Source organism: Atractosteus spatula, chromosome 7 (assembly GCF_055471065.1).
Source record: "Atractosteus spatula isolate fAtrSpa1 chromosome 7, fAtrSpa1.hap1, whole genome shotgun sequence".
NCBI classification, from domain to species: domain Eukaryota; kingdom Metazoa; phylum Chordata; class Actinopteri; order Semionotiformes; family Lepisosteidae; genus Atractosteus; species Atractosteus spatula.
Genome location: NC_142712.1, coordinates 1927115 through 1950446, shown reverse-complemented (window position 1 = coordinate 1950446; position 23332 = coordinate 1927115). Strand labels below are relative to the sequence as shown.

The window sequence follows — 23332 nt, the reverse complement described above, 5'->3', positions numbered from 1 at the left end:
CTGCGGCATCTGTGGGTCTCCCGCACACGCCTGGCACCCCCGCAGGATGGCAGGCAAGGGATGAGCTTCCTGTCAGCTGTGCGCCCCGACAGCAGGGCTGCCTAAAGAGCCTCTCATTCCTCACTCAAACCGGGAGGTGGGTTCAAGGACACATTAGCACACAGGATCAGCCTGATGTTTTAATGACAGACTTGTCTCTCTTAAAGCTCGCAGAAGGGCAAGCTGTAATTTAAAGACACACGGCGAGCCATCATTAGGCCATCCACAGTGCCCAGGCGGGGGGGGGGTGCCAGCGCTCGGAGCTGCAGCCCGCAGGCACCAGCACAGCCTCTCCCCTGATCCTGCTGCCTTTTCTCCGACTCCCCATACAAGCATTTATCAGTAACGCCCCTTTTCTCAGTTTTGTAGCCACAACGCTTAAACTCGTGGCTGGGCGACTACGCGATCATCGTGCCACAGAAGCTTCAGTCTGGGTGAAGTTTAAGTTGCGGGGAGAGAAACTACCTTATTGAGGCCTTTTTTTCTAACAAGTTTCTCATTTCCGAAAGGAGACGCCGTATCCGTCCGAGAAATGGCACTGCCTCGCGCGTGCGAGATCTTTCGGCTGCCCCCCAACTCTCGCGAGGGGTCTCTCTCCTGATCCGGCGACTGCACTTCCGAGAGGGGCCGCAGTGCTCCGCGTCTCCCTGCCACTTTCTGGGAACGCAAGTGAAAAACAAACGCAGAGGACCTCCATTACGCTTCTTACGACACTCGAGGTCCAGGCCTTCCCAACCGCGTGCGGCACCAGCCACCTAACCGCCACCGAAGGGAGGGGTCGCGGCCCGCTGTCACCCCGCCAGCATGCGGCCTGATCAGATGAGGCTCCAACAGACTTTAAAACTGCCTCACCGCAGGAGCTACGCCCACGGGCCACCGCGCCCTGCGAGACCGCAGTGCAGCTCCGACCCCCAGGGGCGCAGGGACTGGAGCCTGCTGTTGCTCAGATGCCCGTTTCCAGGGCAAGACTCCCCTCTTCTACCCTGCACCCCATTTCTTTTTCTCCCCGTTTCCTGCGTACGTACACATCGTGCTGCACGGCTCCAGCTCTGGGCTCAGACGCAGAGAGAGCCGTGACAAAAATAAGCTCAACTTGCCTTTTGATTAAAAAAAAAACAGGATTGTCCTGCCACCCTTTTGAGTGACAAAAGCAGACTTGTTGATTTACACGCACAGCTTAGCAGCTACTCAATGACAAACAATAAATCAGGGGCTTGGGCAGGATTCAAACCCAGAACAGCCCGCCGGTGCCAGTTCTGGACTCAAACCATTAAAGGCTGTTCGAGAATCGTTTATCTGGACCTCGCCTTCCTGCCAGGTTCAATTATCCATTTATTTTAATCACTGGTAAGCTGTAAGAGATACTCTTACAGCTGTGCCGCCGGTTCTTCTGATACAGTATATAAAGAGTCCAATTCCTTTTCTAATGAGATGTGATAGAAAAAAAAAAAGACCCCAGGCAGGCAGGCCAGCCGTGTGGTTGTATGTGTGGTCCTGGGCCTTATAAATAAAAAGATTAGTTATTCAGAACAGTTTGGCAGAAGATCCCCTCGTGAAGCTTGTGTTACTGAAATTAGAGCACTATAGCCGCAGTTCTTTGAAATGCTGAGATGCAGGGGATTAGCACTCTATTTAAGTGCTAGTCACAAATCAAATGCTTCACCCCCCCCCTCTCCCCCCAGCACCGGGGCTTTCAGGCTCCCCTTGTTGACAAACAGAGGTGCGCGGTTACAGTTAAAAAGCATCTGCCCTTAATTAATGAGCGTAAGTGGCTCGGCTCCTCGTTAGTCATCGAGGAAAAGTGTCGGAATCGCCTCGGAGGAAGTTCGGAGAAGGGAGGGCAGGGCAGGAAAAAAGATGCCCATCTTGCCCTGCGACTGCAGGCAGAGCCCCGATCTCAAGGTCAGACCCCCCCTGGTGAACTGGGCCAAAGGAAAACCCCGCGCTGCACGAAGAGCCGAGACTCTCCTCTCCTTCACTCGGGCTATAGGCGATACCCATGAGCAACCACACTACAGCACCTGTTGTTTTATCATACCCGAGCGCTTCCAGTGCTCTATACTGACTTCAATCGTCTGTCTTTAAAGAAAAGATAAAGTTAAGTGAAAGCCTATAAAACTATTGAAACCTCTGTAACATGATTAAAATGGCCAGAGAGAGGCTTCAGAGACCATTCCCGAGGCGCTTTGTGAAAATCAGGAAAGTTCTCCACCCAGAACGTCCCTGCGAATCAGTAGCAGAGCTCCCGAAGGTGCTGAAATCCACCGGCCCCGACGCCCCGCTCTCTCCCAGCACAGCCCGGGCTCCTGACTCCTGACACAGGCAGTGGCCCTGTTCCTGCCTCCCGCCCGCTGGCTGACAGCTGGGCCGCTTCACGAGCCGAGCGAGAGCCAGCTGGACAGTGAGGGGCCCCGAGAGCGGCCCCCGCTCGGGCCTCCCACTGGCGTCTCCCACACTGCTCCCAGAGCAGCATCAGCACCGCCGAGTTCACAGATCGCGGCCCGCGAACCGGCGTGTGCGATAGACAGTTTAGCGTCGTCGCGATCAGACGCCTTCGCTGCTGATTCTGCGCTGGGTGAAGGCGTCTAGGCGATTGGGTTATTCTCAATCACCTGACACACATGCAGAATTCCAGATACACTTTCTATTGCACTGTAATGAAGCTTAGCGTAACTATGACAGTGACTATTTGTCAACTATTATCGCCTCAGTTATGAAAGGGATATTACATTTTAAGTTGTAGCTACTAAACAGAGAGATAGCCCTTCTAAATTCCAGTGTTAAAGTCATGGCCCTGAAATTCAGCTCGCGAAGCCGGTTCTGATCCGATACAGCCTCCAGAAATCATTCTTGTCACATCACTGGCATGCTGGAGATTCTGCTCCCTGGACTCGGCTCCTAGACGCAATGGCAGATTAGCATTAATAATAGTACAAAGAGAAATTCCCCATCCGCATTCCCGGAATGGCAATCCGACACAGATTTCTCAAGAACCAGGAGACACGCGTGGCTCATGTGCTCCACCAGAGACAAGGACACACGGCTCGTCGCAGCAGAGGAGGGGAAAGGTCACATCAATGGAGACGAAGAGAGCGGGACTTGGTCCATCGGCTCATTGTTTATTTCACCTGAGACGCACAATCACGAGCTGTCAGGTTGGAGGGAAAACCAACTTAACTTAAAAACAACCACCAAGTCGAGGATTCCACTGCAAGGACACTGAAAGACAACCATTTACAAAAAAAAGACAAGACATACCAAAGCAAGGCAAACCTCAGGTAGCGCACACATCTACAGTGTGTACAAGTGCTTCTCCTAACAAAGGGTTTTTTTGTAACAAAACAAGGAGAGCCCTGAGCCATCACATTTGACTCGGACTTGGGAGCTGGGAGTATTATCAGTCTGGACTCCCGAACCCGCGACCTTTCAACTTTCTAGGCAGCACACTCCACACAGCCGCCTGAAGCCGGTTCGGGCCAGGAGCTCCAGTGCTGTCCAGCAGCGCGGCGAGGGCACTTGGAGTGCCAGTGTACTGGACACATTTCCCAATAAGGTTATCAGCCTTTGATGGGAACCAGATACAAAGACTTAGCGAGTCCTGTTTAGCACTGCCGTAATGCAAATCCAAAAATATTCAATTACACCTACTGTGACTATTTGTTAAGTCAAGTGATATCCAGCACAAATCCTTCTCTAAGCAGGGCGGCTGTGCCTGCCTGGACAATGCTATGCACGATCCTCGGGGCTGTGTGTCCTATTCCTGGAAATCCAGAAGTGCCCTTTGTAATTCTAACAAGCAGGAGCACACGCGCGGCCGGGGCCCTGTTTACTTAGATCACGTTTCGCATGCCTCTGTCCGGCCTGCCGCAGCTAAATTACAGCTCTTAACATTGCAGTCATTTTCACACAAGGCCAATTTATTGACAAGGTAATCGGTTTAATTTTTCTCAGAGGACCCGTCCGCGGCACGGAGAAGGGGGGGTGGGGGTGGGGGGGGGAACGGGATTAGGCCGTGAAGCAGAGGCGTGCTTGTGAGGTGAAGTCATCCCAGGAGACCTGCGTGGCAGAGCTACTGCTGGACATGGGGGAGCTCTGCCCTGGAGGCAGAACCGGCTGTCCAAGCTGGGGTCTCCACACGCGGTCACAGCCACTCCCCCTCTCGCACCAGGGGCCGGGGGCGGCAGGGCTAGCGGCACTGCCGTCCACAGCAGAGGCTCGCAGCTCCTTTGGAAAGACACCCTGCTGCTCCCCTCTGTGCATGGAAAAAAGGGGCAAAAGAGCAAGTCGGGCTCTAGCGAAGAGGCTGGCATCCCGAAAGGGCAGAGCCGGGGCTGGTACACATCCCTCGACACCGTCAAGCCAGCATTCGGAAAAACCCATGTGGGGTCCCAGAAAATCAAAGCTGCACCTCGAAACGGAGGCCGTCTACAACGGCCACCCAACAGCCAGGAGAAGCAGATCTTTACACTCGTCTTGCTCCTGAACCCACGTCAGGGGCATCCAGAGAGCTGCATTTTCCCAGCCTCGGGCCACACGGAGAGCATCTCCGGCACCTGGACTTCCAACGTCCAGCTTTTTAAACGAGCCTATACTCATTAAAAACAATTAAACGGGGATGAAACAGTCGTATTATCAGTTTTATTAAGGATTCCATGGGGCAGCTGGACCCAGCCAGAATTAAAACGAGCAGAAATCGGGGTCCCAGGCCCCAGGATTGCAAGGTCTTGCCCTAGTGTGTTGCACCTAAAGACGGCTCAGACCCAGTCTCAGATTAGACCAAGAAAACCTGGAACCACCACCGGTGCACAACGACGGAATGGGCGGCTGATGAGAAAGTAGCTTTCACCAACTAGTTTGCTTTGGTGTAATAATAATCCCTGCGCAGCGCGTGAGGTCATGAGAACGCTGGAGCGGTCGTCAGGAGGGATTCTCAAGGAACAGGTATCAGCAAGCTGGCAGCTCCTGGATTAGAGCCTCCCGGTTCCGCACAGCTGTCCCGCCTGCCATCACCACCAGAAGCGCAGATCCAATTAATTTACACTGCCAATGGCACTTCTCCGAACTGCTGGGAGGACTATTAATAATGCCCTTCAACAGGCTCAGCAGATGCGCACGATGGATTGCTTTCCGAGGTGTCAGCGCCAGAAAGGCCAGGGCCGACCGCAGCGTCGGCGGGGATACCGGGTAATTGTGATAATCTGCAGGCAGGCGTACTCGGCGTGCCTCGGCAGCAGCGAAGAACTGTTCCGCGCTCGGCCCGCTGGGCCAGTCCGCTGAAGGCCGCTGGAGCTGGAGAAGCCCGGGACAGCGCAGCACCAGTCCCGGACAGGTGCCAGAGAGCGACGCTGGACGCTGAGAACCCGAGGCCGTTTTACGAACAGCAGAAGTGGGCACCCCGCATGGTCATGAGGGCTTTACTGAAACAGTTAAAGGCTTATTAATCTGGACTGAGCAAACTTTGGACACCAATAAAAGATGAAAAGAAGGCGAGGAGGACGGGCGCGCTCTGCAGATCCAGGGCAGGGGGCCACTGTTTCCACCAGTAAAAGTCTCTGAACTCGGAACCCAACCACAGCGACTCCCGGCCACTTTAGAATGAAGCACGAGCGGGACCGGGCACTCTGGCTGGGTGAAACGGAAGATGGAAGCTTAGCGGGGCCTTCATTAGTGCGTCCCAAAGGGGCTCAGCCAGTAAAGACAAACAGCCGAGGGCAGGCCGAGCTCCGCAGACATGGGTTCGAGCCTGGGTCTGACTGCTGGCCCTCCCCAATAGCTCACAAATCAGCTGAGCAAAAAACAAAAATCCCTGAATTCTCTAGAGATTGAAGAAATCAAGGCTCATCGAACTATCAAACACAAAATAATAATAATAATTATAATAATTGCTTACACTTACATAGCACTTTTCTGGACACTCCACTCAAAGCGCTTTACAGGTAATGAGGACTCCCCTCCACCACCACCAATGTGCAGCCCCACCTGGATGATGCGACAGCAGCCATAGTGCACCAGTACTCCCCCCACATACCAGCTCTCGGTGGGGAGGAGAGCAGAGTGATGAAGCCAGTTCAGAGGTGGGGATTATTAGGAGGCCATGACTGGTAAAAAAAAACCCCGGCTCATTCCAATGTTGCATCAAACAAGATCCCACAAGCGAGAATCAAATTCTCCTGAATTCAGCTGGAGCTCGCCTGCCGCTGCAGGAGGAGCTGCCCTGATCTCCTGAGAGGGGAGACTGGAGCATTAAGGCCCAGTCATGCCAAGAATCTGGGACAAGACCTGCTTTCATCCGTTACTCCCGCCATCAGGATGGTGCCTGAAGGACGGCGCTCCAAGCGCCCCCGGGCGACCCCACCACTGCCCCATCCGCAACGGGCAAAAACAGAGCACCGGGGCACGCCACCTCCCCACCTGACAGGAGCTGGGAAAACGAACGTGGACCCGGACAGCTGCACCACCCGCTACGTGGGAACTCAACCCACCGGCTATCTGAGGCCCCCCGAAATGTTAATGGGCTCCTCTGGCAAGACATCAGAGAGCTGGCGGACTCTCCACGCTGTGCCAGAGAGCCGCCGCCGCCTCTCCGCGGGGCTTGCTCACGCCCCCACTGGGAGCTCCCGGGATCCCGGGGTCACGCAGCTCAGCGCCCGGATCTCATTTCTTCAGGCATGAAAATGTATTAGCCCTCCGCGCAGCCCGGCCGGCTAGATGGTGCTGGAAAGATGCGTCCCCAGTTTAAAGGTGTAAGAAAATATCTGGCTGCTTTTCTCTGGGCCGATTCCAAAACGGCAACATTTAGGTGCCCTGGAATCAATATTCTGCGTTATGACCAACATTCTTAAAGTCTTACTAGTGGAATACACTTCTATTCAAATTCTACACTTTTAATTCAATTCATTTTTATATAGCGCCTTTCACAACAAGGTTGCCCCAAGGCTCTTAACAATGCAAGTGACAATACATGTTGTGAAAGTGACCACTATATATTTTAACTATATATATTTTAATTGTATTTATTATCCCAACACTGTTGAGATGAAAATACACTAACCAGTTCTAAACCTAAATATGCATGTTAGCTTGAATGCCTGCTGTCTGAACTTTAAGAGTTATCATATCTGATTCAATCCAGTACTGCTGCAGGATGTTCACAATTCATTCAGGCCCAGGGGATTAATTTCAAGTGTGCCAAATACCTGTTACACATCTGCTTCTATTACGCTAATATAAAAAAAACTAGTAGTATTTCCTTATTTTATGCAAGATAACTCACAAAGCTTTTAAAAAGAAAAGCAGAGCCAATGTTTTCACATTATTCAGACATTCAAAAGAATGACACCGCTCTCTAGTGGTTGAAACATAAAAACTTCAGACTCACAAAAAAACTTCAGACTGTTGAACACCAAATAAAAGGAAATAGTTTCATACCTCAATTAAGAAGACTATAAGGAGAAAGAACACACTTTATAAAGCAATTCAAAAATGAAAAGACTGACTCAAAATGAGCTGCAAGCGCAGATTACAGGTAAAAGCTTCAAGAAGCTCCCTACGAAAAGACAGTGGTTAGTACTACGGAAAAGAAAAAACGGGGAAGACTGTCAGGGTATACAGTTGGAAATGCTTGTTTTTTTATAATAAGGGATGTAAAAATTATACAATTCACTAGCAAGACCTCATTGTGAATACCGTGCTCTATTGTGATCAGCACCTCACTAATAAATAGATGTTATTTCTCTGCAGTCCGTATCGGTCCGGAGAAGAGCAGGAATGTCCTTCCAGCGGTCAGGCTGGAAGAACTGAACCCTTAAAGCCTTGAACTGAGCAGAGCAGACTGCGAGGGAACCCAATACAAACATTCGCAGCCCTGAAGGACCTAGAAGGAGTCAACCCAGCCGACTCCTCCAGCAACCTCTTTACACAGAGGGTGGTGGGAGTCTGGCACGAGCCGCCCAGCCACGTACAAGTCGATACCCTGGGCTCCTTCAAGCAACAGCCGGACGAGCAAAAATCGACTACCAACGCCCAAGCGGCCCCCCGGCGCTCGCAGCGTAGACGCGGCACGGCGTGGCGGCAGGACAGCGCAGCCTACCTCTCGTCCCTTGTGCGTGACCAGGGCTGCGAGCGGCTTGGCATAGAACCTGCTGAAGGAGAAGCCCAGGCAGCCGTACATGCTGTTCGCCGTCAGCTTGAGAGCCTTCTGCCGGATGTCGTACTGCGGAACACACGAGAGCCTCGGTGAAGAGGGCCAAGCTCACGGCCCCGGGCCAGATCCCCGCACAGCCTCCCGCTCGCCCCCGCCTCCTCCACGGAAGGCACGCGGCTCGATGTGCCGGTGGGCGGAACGGCTCAAGGTTTAGTTTCTGTCCCACGGGTCGGAGTTTAAAACCAGTCCGGAAAAAAAGTGACAGGTGCGATTTCGGATGTGGACAGGGCCCGTATTATTCAGCTGGGCACCTGGCCTGAATTGACAGAGGAAGATTTACCGTCGTGGGAGATCAAGACTGCTCTCTGGACAAGCTTTCGGGAAGTTTCAAGCACGGCTACACCTTCAGGGCAGAGCCGCTGCCTGATCACGACCGTCAGGAACACTAGATAAATGGGGAGAGGGAGCCACAGCCACAGGCACGCCTCCTGTCCTACACGGCACGGACACGGGGGGGACGCTGTACCTGCAAGTAGAGGTCGGGGTTCAGATCGGGCTGCTTCATCATCTGCTTGACCTGCCGCCTCCTCTCCACCAGCTTCCTGATCTCCTTGGGCAGGACGCCCATCTCCAGGTCCGGGTCGGGCAGCTCAGGGATGTCATCCTGCTCCTCGTCCTGAAACGAGACGCCCCGACATCCGAGGTGACGGACAGCCCCCTCCAGGCACATGCCCGCTCCCCGCTGGGGCAGGGCGCGAGCAGCGCTGCGCTGGGGACACCAGGCTGCTGGCACGAGCTTGGCTCGCGGTCGGCCTCTCGATAAGAGTGCCAGCGATTTACTCACACTTTGGACAGACAACCTTACAGTTGGTTAGTAGATCAGTTCTGCACAATCCAAATAACTGAGAAAGAGCACTGTGAAGCACCCCTGTGGAAAACACGGATAAACACCTTCTGGGATTAACCCTCACAGCGCTTGGGAACGAGCCCCTTATTTACATTAACTCCCCACCCCACTCAAAACCACTGCTTCATCTGGGACTTTGTATATAAATACTTACTGCATTATAAACTGCGTTGGGCCTGAATTCGGCAACAAGCTCGTTTGTCATCGTTTGTCACACTCGCGGGGAGCAGGATAATATCTAATACTCCTGCTGCACGTAAAGCCTCATCATTTGCAAAGGGAGGAAGGGCACTGAAGACTCAAACCACCGTCTCACAGCTCTCTGAAAGAGCATCCAATTACTTTTCAGCACAGATTTACCTCTGTCCTCTTCTGGGAGCCCAGCGCCACTCGATGGACTGTGGTGAAGCAGATGTTGAACTCCTGGATGATGGAGGGATACAGGCTGTTGAAGTCCAGCAGCAGCACAAACTTGTCATAGAAACCTGGAACACAGGAAAGCAAACCAATTGGAACCCAGCGCCTTCAGGGGAAAACGATGCCTCTCTCACCAGCCAGCAGCCTCCGCGGCGCTGCAGAAGCCGAGGAGACCAGTGCTCAGTGTTTCCCATCTTTCCAACATCTTTCCAGCCCTAGCCGGAGGTTCAGATCCCTCGGACTCTGCGCCCTACCCGCAGACGAGCGCCAGCCAGCATTGGCGCTGCCGATGTCCAGGGGGTGAGGCTTCCCTCACACACGGAGCCCCGTCTATATCCGCGGATTCACAGGAGAGGCCTCTCGCAATCCAGTCTTACCAACTTTGGGATCCAGGACCAGCCCTCCGGCATAGGCAGCCTTCTTCCTCACCTTCCTGGACTTGCCCTTCCCCAGATCCACCTCTTCCTCGTCGTCCCCCTGAAAGCAAGAGAATCGTGGGTGTTCAGGAATGGGCAGAGAGCATGTCCTGTCGCTCAAGATGACCAGAAAGCCCTCCAGCCAGCCAACCAACCAATCCGGAGGAGCTCTGGATAAGCCACGCCAGTAACAGAGAGGAGCCTGGGAATGCGTGGACAACGCCCATAGCGGCCCTCGATCGTCCCCGTCACAGGAGAGGAGGGACACGAGGACACTAACCATCCCTCCGGGCAGCACGCCAGGAACACCCACACCTAAGGTATCTTCTGTAAACCGAGGAGGATTTTTCCACCTAACGAGACCAGCAGTCGCCCTGGGGCTGGGTGCTGAGGAAAAGGCAACTCACGGGGTCCTGCTGCGGCTTCCTGAAGACCTGTTTGTCAGGCACGATGTAGTCCCTCTCGTGGAAAGCGTGGAGCAGGAGGAACTCGTTCCGCTCGGAGCGGCCGCCCATCAGGGTACGCGACTGCGAAGACAGACGTTCGTTTCTCAACATTTTGTCGATTCGTTTTTTCCCCATTTGAGTCAACTCAGCACCTGGCGTGATGGGCTGCAGCCCCATCACACTGCAGCGGGCTGGGAAAATGCGGGAGCTGAACGAGAACATTAGTACTTAACGGACGCAAAAGCAACCTTTCTGGAAGAGTGACATCACAAAACCCCACTGGATACATCCGATAAAACACCATATTCTGGAACTTCCGTCAACAATTTATTTAACCTACAATCCATCCATCCTAATGTGTTTATTAGGCGTGTTCTGACATTGGTTGTGTCAAGATGGCGTGGTCACCGTATCCATCAGGGCCCAGCGCCCGCGGCGGTGGCTCACCATGACGTTCCCCGCGATGCTGGTGATCTGCAGCGCCAGCGGGAGCACGTTCAGCTCACACATGATCTGCAAGATGAACTTGGCGTCCATCCAGGTGTTCTCCAGCAGGTACAGCAAGCGGGCGGAGTCGCTGAGGAGACAGGAAGGGGGAGCAGGCTAGCAGCTGGGCACGTGGGAGGACAAGGGGCTGCCCAGGGCCCAGGGCCATCAGGTGCCCGAAAGAAGGCACCAAGAACCACAGCCAAAAACTGAGCAAGGGCCAAAGTGATGGAACCGTTGAAGAGGCATCCAGCAAAAAAAAACCCGACTTAAATCACTAACTCGTGTCTGACAATCACAAGCGCAATCAATAAGCAGCACCCGGGCTCACCTGTAGTAGCTTTTGAGGTTGTCTTGAGGAATCGTCACCCTCTCCGTCTTGAGGATCTGTGCGACCAGCTCGGACAGGTGGTAGCTCTTGCAGCGGATCAGCTCTTTGGCCGAGATTTCGACATCGCAGATCATGCGGCCGCAGGCAGCGTTCTTCTCCGCGAAGCCGCTGCGCCCCTGGAAAGGCAGAGAGGGAAGACGACTGTCTCGAGTCACCGTCCCAGAGGACATCGCTCCGAGTGCCACGCCCATCCCCACACGGAGCAGGACACGGGAAGAAGGCTACGGATCTCGGAGCCTTAAATGCGCGACAACAAACTCACCCCAAGTTTAGGCATAGCAGACCTCCGCAGGCGGCCAATCTTGGACCAGTGAGGCACTTTGCACACGCTGATTCTCTGCAGCAGGACTTCCAAATCAAACCCATAGATGTTGTGGCCCTTCAGAAAAAGATAAAAAATAAATAAATCAATGCAATCTCATGCCCAGAGGTAAACCTGCAAAAGTTCTTGAAAGCAAAGAATGCAAAACCAAAGGTACAGCAGGACTGTCCTGCGCTTACAGTCACAACCTGTCCATCTTAGAGGTGACTTCTGTAACCTCGATGACGGCTCTTCTCCCCTTGGCAATGACAGCCAGGACGTTGCGGTCTCAGTGTAACTGAAGGTATGAACGTGCAGTGCACACCCCTCTTTCAAAAACCTGTGCCACTCACCACAATGACATCCGGGTCGATCTTGTGAACCTTGGCCAAGAAGAAGCCCAGCAGGGTTCTCTCTGTAGCACCTATCTCTACTTTAGCATTCTGGAGAGAACGGAGGAAGAAGACCATTAAATGTTGCACAGATGAAGCGAGCCCCTTCCAACAGGTGGCAAACCCAGAAAATCCATTCTTATCAAAAACCAACATTCCCATACCATATGTTACAAGAAATCCTGAAATAACAGGCGCACGCAGATCTTAAAGATGACACATGCTCTGCTTTACAAAACAACTTTCCGTGAATTTGAAAAAAGTGCAGCTTCTAGGCACGTGATCCCACCTGCACACAGCAAGCGCAGACAGACAGACACCACTTGCCTTTCTATTCACAGCCTCCTTGAAGTCGTACGGGAAGATGCAGTCACTTGGTTTGCTGATGGCTGGAAGACAGAATCGTTCCCTTTAGTCAGCACCTGTGCTGCCTCGTGTGCTCAGACAAGGGGAAGCAGCTGGACGACAGGGAGACGGGCAGGAGAGGGAGCACACTCACCGCAGAAGTGCGTCTGGAAGGGAGGCTGGGGAGGAGCTCTGTCCATGGGGAACTCCTGGTGGACCAAGGCGGCCAGGGACATGATCTGCAGCAGGGGCACAGAGCGAGAGAGAGGTTGCAGCAGGGGGCTGGACTGGACTGCAGGAGCGCAGCTCACAGGAGGGGCTTTTTACAGGGTCCAAGAGCACAGGAACGAAACTGCAATCTCAGGCCCAACAGGTAAAGGGGACAATACACTTTCTCCATGTGCAGATGTTCTGTGCTCCCTGACTCAGGAATGTAGACCTATGAGGAAAAGTGCTGCAAAACATGTTGTGATGATATCAAGGTGTTTTCAGTTCAAGAGCACACTGGCCCAAAAACACCATATATTTTCATGAACACAACCCCGGTATTAGGATTTCCCACAGTGCCTTTCATACCGGTCAGCTGACGCCTTTGAGACAGGAAAGCTCAAAACCCAGAGCTTTTTACTCAAATCAGTCCCAGCAATTATGTTTCTCAAATCTCATTTCTCTCCCGCTGGGAATTCTGCCTGGTGTTTATCAGAGAGTGCAGCAGAGTGGAAGGTACACAGAGAAGGAGCAAGCTTGACTAATTGCATCCTCAATCAGAACTGTGTGAAGAAATTACAGCCTCAATCCCAGCTCAAAAAGCACTGCAGTTCAAGAAGGACGGCTCAGTTGATTCTCCCGAGCAGCCTGCAGGATCAACAGGGCAGCTTAAGGCACTCCTTTCTGATACATCAGCCGAGATACTCAAGATTCTGATACATACTGCCTTTTTATAAAGAGTAGTGGGGTATTTACTGAAGCAATCTCGAAGAAAGGCGCAACACCTGGAGCCCACCTGAGATTCGAACCCACGACCCTCCCGTGCCACAGCTCTTCTCACTAGTCCATGAAAACTCCCTAAACCGCACAGCATACCCCGTTTCTGATGAGGTACACCTGCACAGATCACACACCTTTTTTGCACAGGACCGCCTCCTATTAATGCTTTTGTCCATTTCATGTTTGGGAACACTTGCTGGAAAGGCACAAGTCCCTTTATCCAATGGCCACTGACTCAGCCATTCAGGAGACACGAAACCGGGAACCGTGGTTTTAGAGTGAAAGCAAGCGGAGAGGGGAGAGGCTGGGTAGGGGGGGCTCCTCACCTCGTTGTGGTGGGTTTTGGCGTTCTGTGCGGTCTTCATGCTGATCGCCATGACGACCAGAGGAGGGGGGGGCAGGTCTTTCACCACCGAGACCAGCTCGCACTTCGTGGCGACGGCCTCCACTTTGCACCAGCTCACAGAGGGGCTGCACAGCTCTGGACAACATTCAACACAGCAGGACAGGCGGTCAGTACGCTCCGGCCCCCACCGGCCGGGACACAGCAGGACAGGGGGGCGGTCAGTACGCTCCGGCCCCCACCGGCCAGGACACAGCAGGACAGGGGGGCGGTCAGTACGCTCCGGCCCCCACCGGCCGGGACACAGCAGGACAGGGGGGCGGTCAGTACGCTCCGGCCCCCACCGGCCGGGACACAGCAGGACAGGGGGGCGGTCAGTACGCTCCGGCCCCCACCGGCCGGGACACAGCAGGACAGGGGGGCGGTCAGTACGCTCCGGCCCCCACCGGCCGGGACACAGCAGGACAGGGGGGCGGTCAGTACGCTCCGGCCCCCACCGGCCGGGACACAGCAGGACAGGGGGGCGGTCAGTACGCTCCGGCCCCCACCGGCCGGGACACAGCAGGACAGGGGGGCGGTCAGTACGCTCCGGCCCCCACCGGCCGGGACACAGCAGGACAGGGGGGCGGTCAGTACGCTCCGGCCCCCACCGGCCGGGACACAGCAGGACAGGGGGGCGGTCAGTACGCTCCGGCCCCCACCGGCCGGGACACAGCAGGACAGGGGGGCGGTCAGTACGCTCCGGCCCCCACCGGCTGGGACACAGCAGGACAGGGGGGTGGTCAGTACGCTCCGGCCCCCACCGGCCGGGACACAGCAGGACAGGGGGCGGTCAGTACACTCCGGCCACTCCCACATTTGCTTTCAGAACAAACACATATCTTAGGTGTAGCAAATTGTAAATAATTTAGAAACTACCTTCCACCTTGTAAAAAAAATAAAAAATAAACCCGCAACCCTGTGGCTGTGGAGTCTAGAACTCTAAGCATCACCCCTCCCCCTGCACTCACGGGGGGCCCGGACGTCCAGCCAGCACGGCCCCCTGATCTTTCGGCCCAGCAGGAAGTGCTCCAGGCTGGAAGTGTTGGTCCCAAACACATGGGAGAAGGTTTCGCCCTTCAGGTCCGACGGCAACTGGGGCATCTCGGCCTGGAAGAACAGAACCGCACCAGGTCCACAGTCATCAGGAGGAAGTGTGGCAGGACCAGCAAGACCATACACAATACAGGACAGCAGGGACATCCAGAGAGCCACTGCGAATGGCCAAGCTTGCATATACCCAAGTCCACCCCTCTGCTGTCACATGATGTACTACAGAATACAGTCTGCATGGTAAAAAGACATAAGGAACCCTCCCTTATGTGACAGTCAAAGTACTAATGCACTGGCTTTACGTTAATCAACTAAAACGAACCACAGTAACCACAATCTTACAGTAACCTAACCGGCTGACCAGGAGCGTCTACCCTGCTGGGCAGAGGGTATCTGGGCAGGGGGCAGGGCAGCTCATCTGCCCAGACACTCAACAGCCTTCAGAGCAGCGCCCCCCAGCTCCGCCCTTCTTCCACGCAAGACCTCGTCCACCAGGACGAATCGGGAACAAGCGAACCCACGCAGGTGGAGAGACCCTACTGTACACCCTCTCTTCACCCGACTACATCGGGAGACGGGGTGTCAGCAGTCTAATTACCGGGGAGAAATTTCGAGCCCAAACAACTCTTGTGTGTGGGATGGTAACAGGCTGCGGGAAACTCGTTCAGTCTGTCCTCGAGGAGCCTCGGTCTCTGGGACTTGCTGACAACAGCAGGAGTCAGTCTGTGAGCTGTCAGCATCCCCACACAGTACTGCTGAGGCCTTTCCTGCTGGTTTTATATCCTGGTGTAGGCATCTCCTGCCTGTACACTTGGGTATTATCTGGGAGTGAACGCCAGTAGAGATGAGTCTCGACAGCACTGCGCAGTTGGGAAATTATCTTCAATTCCTTACCGAACAGTTCTCTCTCTGTTCGATCTCCATCACACACAAAGCTTCACCACAGGTTCTTTTATTAACTATACCGTGACTTTTACAAAATCACCAGAGCCATCCGCCACTGGATTTGAAATTCCGTTTCATGTACCAGCTTCAGATCACAAGTCGACAACACAGACATCCCTTCTGTGGACAAAACCCCCCTTTTACAGGAGTTTCTCCATTAGATCTGAAGTCTGTTACAGCAAGGGTTTACTGTACTTGAAATAAATTCTTTAGAAAATGTACGTCTGTGGCTCAGGTAAAGCTCTGGATGAATGCACCAAAGATTGAGAATCAATTTTTCTGTCCAACCTACTTGTTATTTTAACATCATTTACTAGTTGAATGAATAAGGCCTTAAAAAAAATGCTGATTATATTAGAAGCTGCAGACAATCAGCTGACTTATCAAATGTGTTTTTCCTTGATTGCCTGCTCTACAGGGGTCAATTATAAGCATTCATTCTGAATGTGATCACAGGAGGACTAGCACAGCAGGTCTGCGGGGCAGGATTTACTCACAGAATACCGCACTTCCAAGTACTCGGCCTGTGTAGGTACGTCTGGGATTTCAAAGGCATAGTTCTTCACAGCTTTCTGAGGAGACAAAGCAGGGAAAAAAAAAAACACTCCCGTCTTGAAACTTTTCTAAGCAAAAACAAAACTTTTTTGAAATAATATTCTTTCAACTGATGGCTTTTGGCTATACAGCGTACCAACTGCAAATATTGATCAGGTTCTGCTGTAACAGTTAAGGTACCGTTTGGGAGAAATGTTTTCGAGCACGTGAAGACTCACTTCAGAGTCAGTGCCCAAGGGGAACAGAAGTAGGAGGCAGAAACAACAATGTTACTTCTATAGAGACTATTCATCTCAGACACTGCCAATACTGTATACAGCTCCATCCCCAAAGAGCCCTTAACTCCTACTTCCTGCAACTGAAATATCCCAGTACTCCCTGGTGCGCCCGAGACTCATAAGCAGGAGCAAACACAGTCCCAAACCTTTGACTTGAACTTCATTATCTTGTATTTTTCCGACAGCTCGCTGAACTCCTGGTAAACATCCATCATGGTGACTCGGACGCCCAACTCCTCTCCGGTTTTCAGGTTCACTTTCTGAAAGAGAGCACATTCCCTTCGTTCAACTCCAATCCCAAAGGGCTCCCAGACAGCCTGGGGGGTGGGGGCTAACTGGATGGGGGACCTGTCGGACCCTGACATGGCTGCCACAGCCCACTCCAGCCCAACGCGTCCTGCCCTGCTGCTTTAAACCCGCTCCGCCCCACAGCACACGGACCAACTCTGTGACGCAGAGGCTACTGCCCTCAGGCAGAAGGAGCGGGATTTTCCCGGCTGGAAACCTGCAAGGCATGCCTCTTGCAGCCCTGGGCATCATCCTGCACCGCCCAAACCCTCATGCCGAAAAGGCACGGCTGCGTACCCACAAGCTCCTGCTCAGCATCTATCGTCCGTTAGACAGCAGGACACTTATGTGCTGCCAGAGGCCACTTCATCTGCTAATGGCGGCGTCCCCGGATCTCCTGGCAGGGTGATAAACCTGCCGATTTCCTGCTGGGAAGAGGGGTACTAACATGCTCCCGAGGCAGGATGTACATCGTTCGCTCGATATTCTTCACCGCGACGCAGCAGCTGACGTGTGCCTGGGCCGGCTCAATCCACACCTTTCCAAAGAGGTACACAACACCTGCAAGACAGCAGCTCGGAGTCAGGATAACCCCTTCCCACACGTCTGTCTGCGCCCGCTCAGCCCCCATCGCTCACGGCTCCCCTCCTACGTCTGTAAAGCCATCTGTGATCATTCGGGGAGTAAAGTGCGATGTACGTGCAAGGAATTGCTTTTCATCTTAAAGTGAACTCTCTTCAGTAGGTGAGGCACCTTAATCTCACGTCACTGAAATAAGATATATAGCAGATTTTCACCCACAGACTAATAACTAAAATAATTAATATTTTAAAAAACAAAATGCTTTTGCAGCTCCGATGTGTATACCTCAGTTAAACAGACTTAACAGCTAACAAACAGTTACTGGGAATTTCTGAACTAAAGACCAGCTCACCAAGTGTGTTTTTGTGCCAGCACAGTGCCACGCTATCCTAAACTGTGCTGTCCAGTTTTCCAGGGAAAGGAGCAAAACACAAGCAAGCCGAAAAGCTGTCGGATTTCACCCTCACTTTGTGCACAGTACAGGGTTTAAACACCTTTCGGCACAGAGCGCAGTGAGAGGGGCTGCCGTCCAGACAAGGGCGAGGCAAGGGCTCCAGTCTCTCATCCTCACATTAAGGAGACAACAGGGGCCCAGTGACAGAGCCCCCAGAGGCCCGGTCCGGCCCGGCCCGGCCGCTCACCTGGCTGGATGTACTGGTCCTCAAAGGCGTCCAGCCAGTAGAAGCGGAAGACCTGCTCCCCGTCCGGCCCCTCCACAAGGGGCAGGCGGCTAGAGTCCACCTGCACGTCCACGGCCGGCTCGGCGCCCCCGTCGCCCTCCATCCTCTCCCAGCACGACACCTCTGGCACCGCTGCTGCCCGCCTGCCGGAGAGAGCCGGTCACATCTCCCCGATCCACTCACCCCCCCTGCTGCTCTGCACGCTTCAGCAGCTATAATATCCGGCCATAACTCTTTCACACAACTAAGAACAGCTCAGTCAGAGAAGGAAAAGCTCCCCAAGGCCAGCCCCCAGCCCCTGTGGAGAGGAAAGGCGGCTCCGTGGCGAAGGGAGGACTGCTGCTTACTGGAGAGCGCTGTCCGGCGGCTCCACCTCTTCCTTCACCGCAGCCCGCGGCTCCAGCTCCTCCTTCACCTTGGCCATCGAGCTGCCCCCCGCGGCCCCCTCGTCCCCCTCCTCCATGGGCTCGTCGAAGTCCCCCTCATCAAACACCAGGTCAGCGGCGGCGCCCCCTGCTGGGGGAGCACACACACACACGCATGTTCAGGCCCCAGCGTGACTCTCCGGGCCCCGCCGAGCGCGGCTGCAGGCCTTCTCCCCTGCAACAGTCCTGTGGGACTCGTCCTCACAGCAGGACGAGCCGGAAATGTACCGAGAAGGGTTACAAATGGACTCAAGTGTCAGCTAGCGTCTGAATGGAAACGCCCGCTGTTCACAAACCTCAGTGTGAGGAACTTTTTGCAACGTAAACGTAGGCTTCTGAACCTCCACTTCAGGAAGCGGATCCGAACTGTACTGCCCGTTCCTCGGGCTCTCGCTCGGACACCGCGGAGCTGCGGCCGGCGGGTACCTTGAGGCAGCTCCTGCTCCTCCACCTTCACTCGCTTGGCATCAGCCGTGTCGGGGGTCTCCAGGGGGGCGATCCGCGCCCTGACCCCGGGGCAGAGGTCAGCGGCGGCGCGCCGGCCCGCGGAGCTGACCGGTCTGCTGGGCGTCACGGCCGGGGCCTTTCAGAGGGGAAGAAACGTTACACAGGGCGGCAGAGCACAGGCGCCTCGTTCATCCCCAGAAACGTGCCGAGCGACACCGCGACAAAACTCGGCTCAGCGGTGCGATTCCTATACCTTAGGAGTCAGAGTCCTGACAGAGAAGGGGTTTGGGGGTACCCCGGCGGGCTTCTTCTTCTTCAGAGCAATGACAGGTGGTGGGGTCAGTACGGGAGACTTCTGGAAAAGGGGGGGAGAAACACATCGGTGTCGCTCCTTCACACCAAGAGCAGGAGATTCTGCCCTCCAATTACAAAACCTCTTGCTCCGAACTGCCAGGAGCAGAGAGGGGGGTCCACAGAAGAGGGGGTGCTCGTGCACGAAACGTGCTCTCGTCACAGTACCTCAGAATGGAGATCCTGCAGGAGGTCACCCAGGAGGTCATCCTTGGACAAGTCAACATCTTTCTGAAACACCAAAAAGCATTTCATCCGAGTCAGTCATACATAAACGCTGCTGTCTCTATTACCCATCTTTATCGTGCAATTTAACCTTCAAGCTAATCGAACAATCACAATTTTACCACACCACTGTTACACAGTTCTCTTGAAGGTATTTTGGCTGGATGAAGAAGAGTGAAGGACACCAAGCCTGACCTCCTTGCTCTTTGCACTGTTGGCCATGAACATGGACTTGATGCTGCTGGGTTTGGACACTGCTGCCTTCTTCACACTCTTCCTCTCCTTGCTGCCCGCGCTCCGGTCGCCCCCCTTCCCTGCACAGGCACAGACAGGGCGACACGTTCACACGGCCGTCTTACCTCCAAGGGAAACCGCTCTTGCTGCAAGTGTCATCGGCTTTACCTCTGGACTACTGTTCCCAAGCCACTCTCCTTGCATGGTGACCAAGGACACAGCGGATCAAACGACATGTTCCACCGCGGTCCTCACTACTTGGGCAACAAAGATCCCACAGCACTCTCCACAAGAACAGAGGTGTTATCCTCGGAGCCCGGGCTTAAACTCCACTCTGGCCTCGAACAATGTGGCCTCCCTCAAGCCCCCCCTGAAGTCAGCCAGCGCTGCGGTATCACACTGCTCCACCCGTGCTGCCGTGCGGCAGAATGACTGCTGAATGGCAGGCATGGGACCCAGGAGGGGCTGCAATTCACTGTTCCCACCTGTACATAAAGAGCTTCGGGATCCTTTCAGACGAACAATGCTATACTAATGCACACAGTTACAGGTATAAATAATAATAATTACTACTCCTGTTATTAAATGGCACTCACTTGGCCGTACAGTAAAAACATTTACCGCAACACTCTGCCTCATTCTTAACCACAGCCGGGCATTTTGAAGAGCAAGAGCACCCTGTCTGCCCCCAGCCCCGAATATGCCCCACACATCAGTCACCTCTGGGAGCTCTGTCCAGTGCATCCTCATCCAGGTCCTCGTCGAAGATCTCCCGCCCGTCTTCCACGTAGCCCGTCCCATCTGGTCAGAGAGGCGAAGAGTTAACGCCCAAGGGCACGCTCAGTCACAGGACAAGTCAGAACAACTCAAGACAGAGACTCCCTCCCTCCCTCCCTGCCGCTCTGCGTGACAGCTCTTGCAGAGACACCGAGCAGAAAGCCGGATCCCCGCGCTGGAGGTGAAAAAGATGCCACCAGTGACTGCTGGAAATGACTGCAGGCTACGAGCTCGACCGCCGGCGCTCTGCTTCACCGCACTCCGTCTCACCATCATCGATGATCCAGTCGTCGTCCTGCCTCTCCCTGACCAGCCGGGAGTACTGCTCCTCGTCCACCTCCTCGTACACACTGGTCAGCTTCTCCACCTGCGCAGGCCACACAGACTCAGAGCACATCGCCACAGAGACCAGGGAGATGGCACACCACAGCCCTGAGAACACTCACACACACTCCATGTAATACTGACAGGCCCTGACCATGCGACACCTTACTGAAGTGCCAGAGAGCGCGATGCCCCAAACTACCTTCTGTCCCCAAAGCACGAAGAGCGAGCATGCATGTCAGCAGGGAGCGGGCCGCCACAAACCTCATACTTGACTTTTTCTCCTTTCTTGGCTCTCTTCAGCTGCTCCAGGGCAGACCTGCGCCCAGTTTTCTCCTTCTTCTCCCTCCTGGAGCGCGACACCGCAATCCCACAGGAGTCTCCAGCATCTGAGCACGACAGAAATCTGTCAGACTCACAGGCGGGAAGGATGCCCAGAGGAGGACAAAATTAATCTGAAGTCTTTAAAAACATCAACTACCCGTCAATGCAAAGAAGAAAAGGTCTGTTTAAGAACTCGGGCCCCTTGAGAAATAAAGCCCCTCAGACCCTTAAAGCTGACTGTCCTGCTATGAACACAAACCCTCTCCTCGGACAGAGCCGGTCTGTGGTGTGACCTGTCACTCCGCCTGTCTCAATACTCGGCCATTCGAAAACAAGGTCTCCAGGTTCTCCGCTGCCAGCCTCTCGGAAGGGATGGGCGCTTGAATATGACGCATGGGAATGTTCAGATCTCGAACACAGCGTTGCTCGTCAGTGCAAACCAGCAAAGGCCATCACGCACAACTGCGACGAGGACCGGGCAGAGTGAGGCAAACTACCTCTACGAGAGCTCTCCCTCACTCAGAACTGCTTGCGACCCCGGGAGGGCACCCTCACCACACGGGCAGCCACCGGGGCCGCGGAAGAGGGACGTACGAGCCCCGGCCGGGCGTGCAAATCACTCGCTCAGACTGCAGCGTCGTCCTGCTGCGTCCGAGGATGCGAGGTTTCTCATTCCTTAAACACAACGGCCTGTCTTCGCGGAAAGCAACCGCTCTGACTAAGCAAAAGCGACAGCCCGCCCGCAACCTGCCCCACACGGCAGAGGAATATCACCCGCAACGTGATTTAAATTAATCGCTGATCCACCCGTCTCCCACTGCACTTGCGACCTGCTACTCACCACCGTCGTGATTATCAGCATCTTTATCTGATGTGGATACTGGAGCCATAACGATCTCCCAATGCTTCTGACACCGTAATCCTCCACTTTCTATCCAAAACAATCAAGTCCGCGCCAATCGCCTTTCCCGGGAAAACTTGCACAGCGGAAATGACGCCAGGAGAAACCTGACCAATGAGCTTCGTGTATTTTTATTATACCCACAGTACGTTTGCGCGCGGAGGCTGAAAACCGCACGCCCGGACGTTACGTCGCAATAAAGGAAGATGGGACGGAGGATTAAGATTAAAGGAATGATGGTCTTTGTAGTTTCAGTCATTGAAGCGCTACAAAGCTTTTCCGTCCATTACAGCTTCTTCTTAATTTATTAAACTCTTGCAGTTGGATGGGTTAAGATTTTTTTTAGTCTTTATGGGTATTGGGCAGTTTCATATTCATAGTATCTGAGGCGCTCATAAATCTTTTGTACTTTCTACATATTATTTAATTGTAACAACCCAACTGTACTGATGTACTGTTCTCGGAAACAATTAGATAAATCAAAAACGCAGGTTGATCGATAGAGCTTTGGTTCGCCCTACATAGCTGCAGGTGAAGTGAAATACCAGAAACTTTCCCTAATTTCCTCTGTGTTCTTCATCTGAAGGAAATCCATTCCCTATACACCTGCATCTGCCTGCTACTGTGAATATAATGAATTTTGCTAAACTGCATAAACTCCGACAATAAAAGCAAAGGAGATGAATACGAACTAAACATTTCAACGACGATTAAAAAGATTGCGAATAATTAAAAAGGTAGAATTGCAAGAGTCACCACAATACTGTTTACCGCTGGCACTGCACCGTCGTTACAAACATTACTGCAAGTCAGTGATGATTTCGCTCTTGTACAAGCACGTTTTGTACGTGTTTGTTTTTGCATGTAACAGAATGCGTTTTTAACTCACTTGTTGTTACAGTCCTAACGCTCAAGAACCTGGCCAGACTTTTCACGTAAGTCATGCCAGCAGGGCATTTTCTTAACTGAAATTGAAACGACTGCGAGCACTCCTTCAGATTACCTCCCAGCCGCTGGTAAACCCTTCCCAGTGCCAGTGCAGTGTCTTGTCTTCTCTTAGAGCTGGTGCAGTACCTTGTCGTCTGTATCCCAGCTAGTTAACCGAATCGTGGGAGAACCTCTGGGATGGTGGGTCAGATAAAAGAGATAACGCCCATGCAACCATCCGCTTTCCTCACCGCTGTATCCAACACAAGGCGCGGGTGTAGCCGGAGTCTGTGCTGACAAGCGAGAAACAACGAATCTGATGTCATCTCTGATGTTCTCCCGGAATATCATTTATACTCCGCAG

The 23332-nt window shown here is 53.6% G+C and overlaps 1 protein-coding gene across 3 annotated transcripts in view; it reads right to left on the bottom strand.

Moving 5' to 3' along the window:
* pola1 (polymerase (DNA directed), alpha 1) overlaps nt 1–22124 on the bottom strand; it is a 77704-nt gene extending 55580 nt beyond the window's left edge. The window contains exons 1-26 of one of the 3 annotated variants that reach the window (XM_088921490.1): nt 21982–22124; nt 21081–21205; nt 20763–20859; nt 20436–20516; nt 19677–19795; nt 19425–19487; nt 19159–19260; nt 18885–19041; nt 18381–18549; nt 17995–18176; nt 17220–17332; nt 16630–16743; nt 16148–16222; nt 14624–14762; nt 13597–13751; nt 12438–12522; nt 12266–12327; nt 11900–11989; nt 11508–11624; nt 11186–11361; nt 10816–10945; nt 10330–10449; nt 9884–9983; nt 9450–9574; nt 8709–8858; nt 8129–8251 (exon numbers count right to left, since the gene is read on the bottom strand). In XM_088921490.1, the coding sequence (XP_088777616.1) occupies nt 8129–8251; nt 8709–8858; nt 9450–9574; nt 9884–9983; nt 10330–10449; nt 10816–10945; nt 11186–11361; nt 11508–11624; nt 11900–11989; nt 12266–12327; nt 12438–12522; nt 13597–13751; nt 14624–14762; nt 16148–16222; nt 16630–16743; nt 17220–17332; nt 17995–18176; nt 18381–18549; nt 18885–19041; nt 19159–19260; nt 19425–19487; nt 19677–19795; nt 20436–20516; nt 20763–20859; nt 21081–21205; nt 21982–22030 (3018 nt within the window). In that variant the 5' untranslated portion in view covers nt 22031–22124. The remainder of the gene's footprint in view (nt 1–8128; nt 8252–8708; nt 8859–9449; nt 9575–9883; nt 9984–10329; nt 10450–10815; nt 10946–11185; nt 11362–11507; nt 11625–11899; nt 11990–12265; nt 12328–12437; nt 12523–13596; nt 13752–14623; nt 14763–16147; nt 16223–16629; nt 16744–17219; nt 17333–17994; nt 18177–18380; nt 18550–18884; nt 19042–19158; nt 19261–19424; nt 19488–19676; nt 19796–20435; nt 20517–20762; nt 20860–21080; nt 21206–21981) is intronic. The other 2 variants (XM_088921491.1, XM_088921492.1) reach the window with 2 other exon arrangements.
* Nucleotides 22125–23332: the final 1208 nt, after the last annotated feature.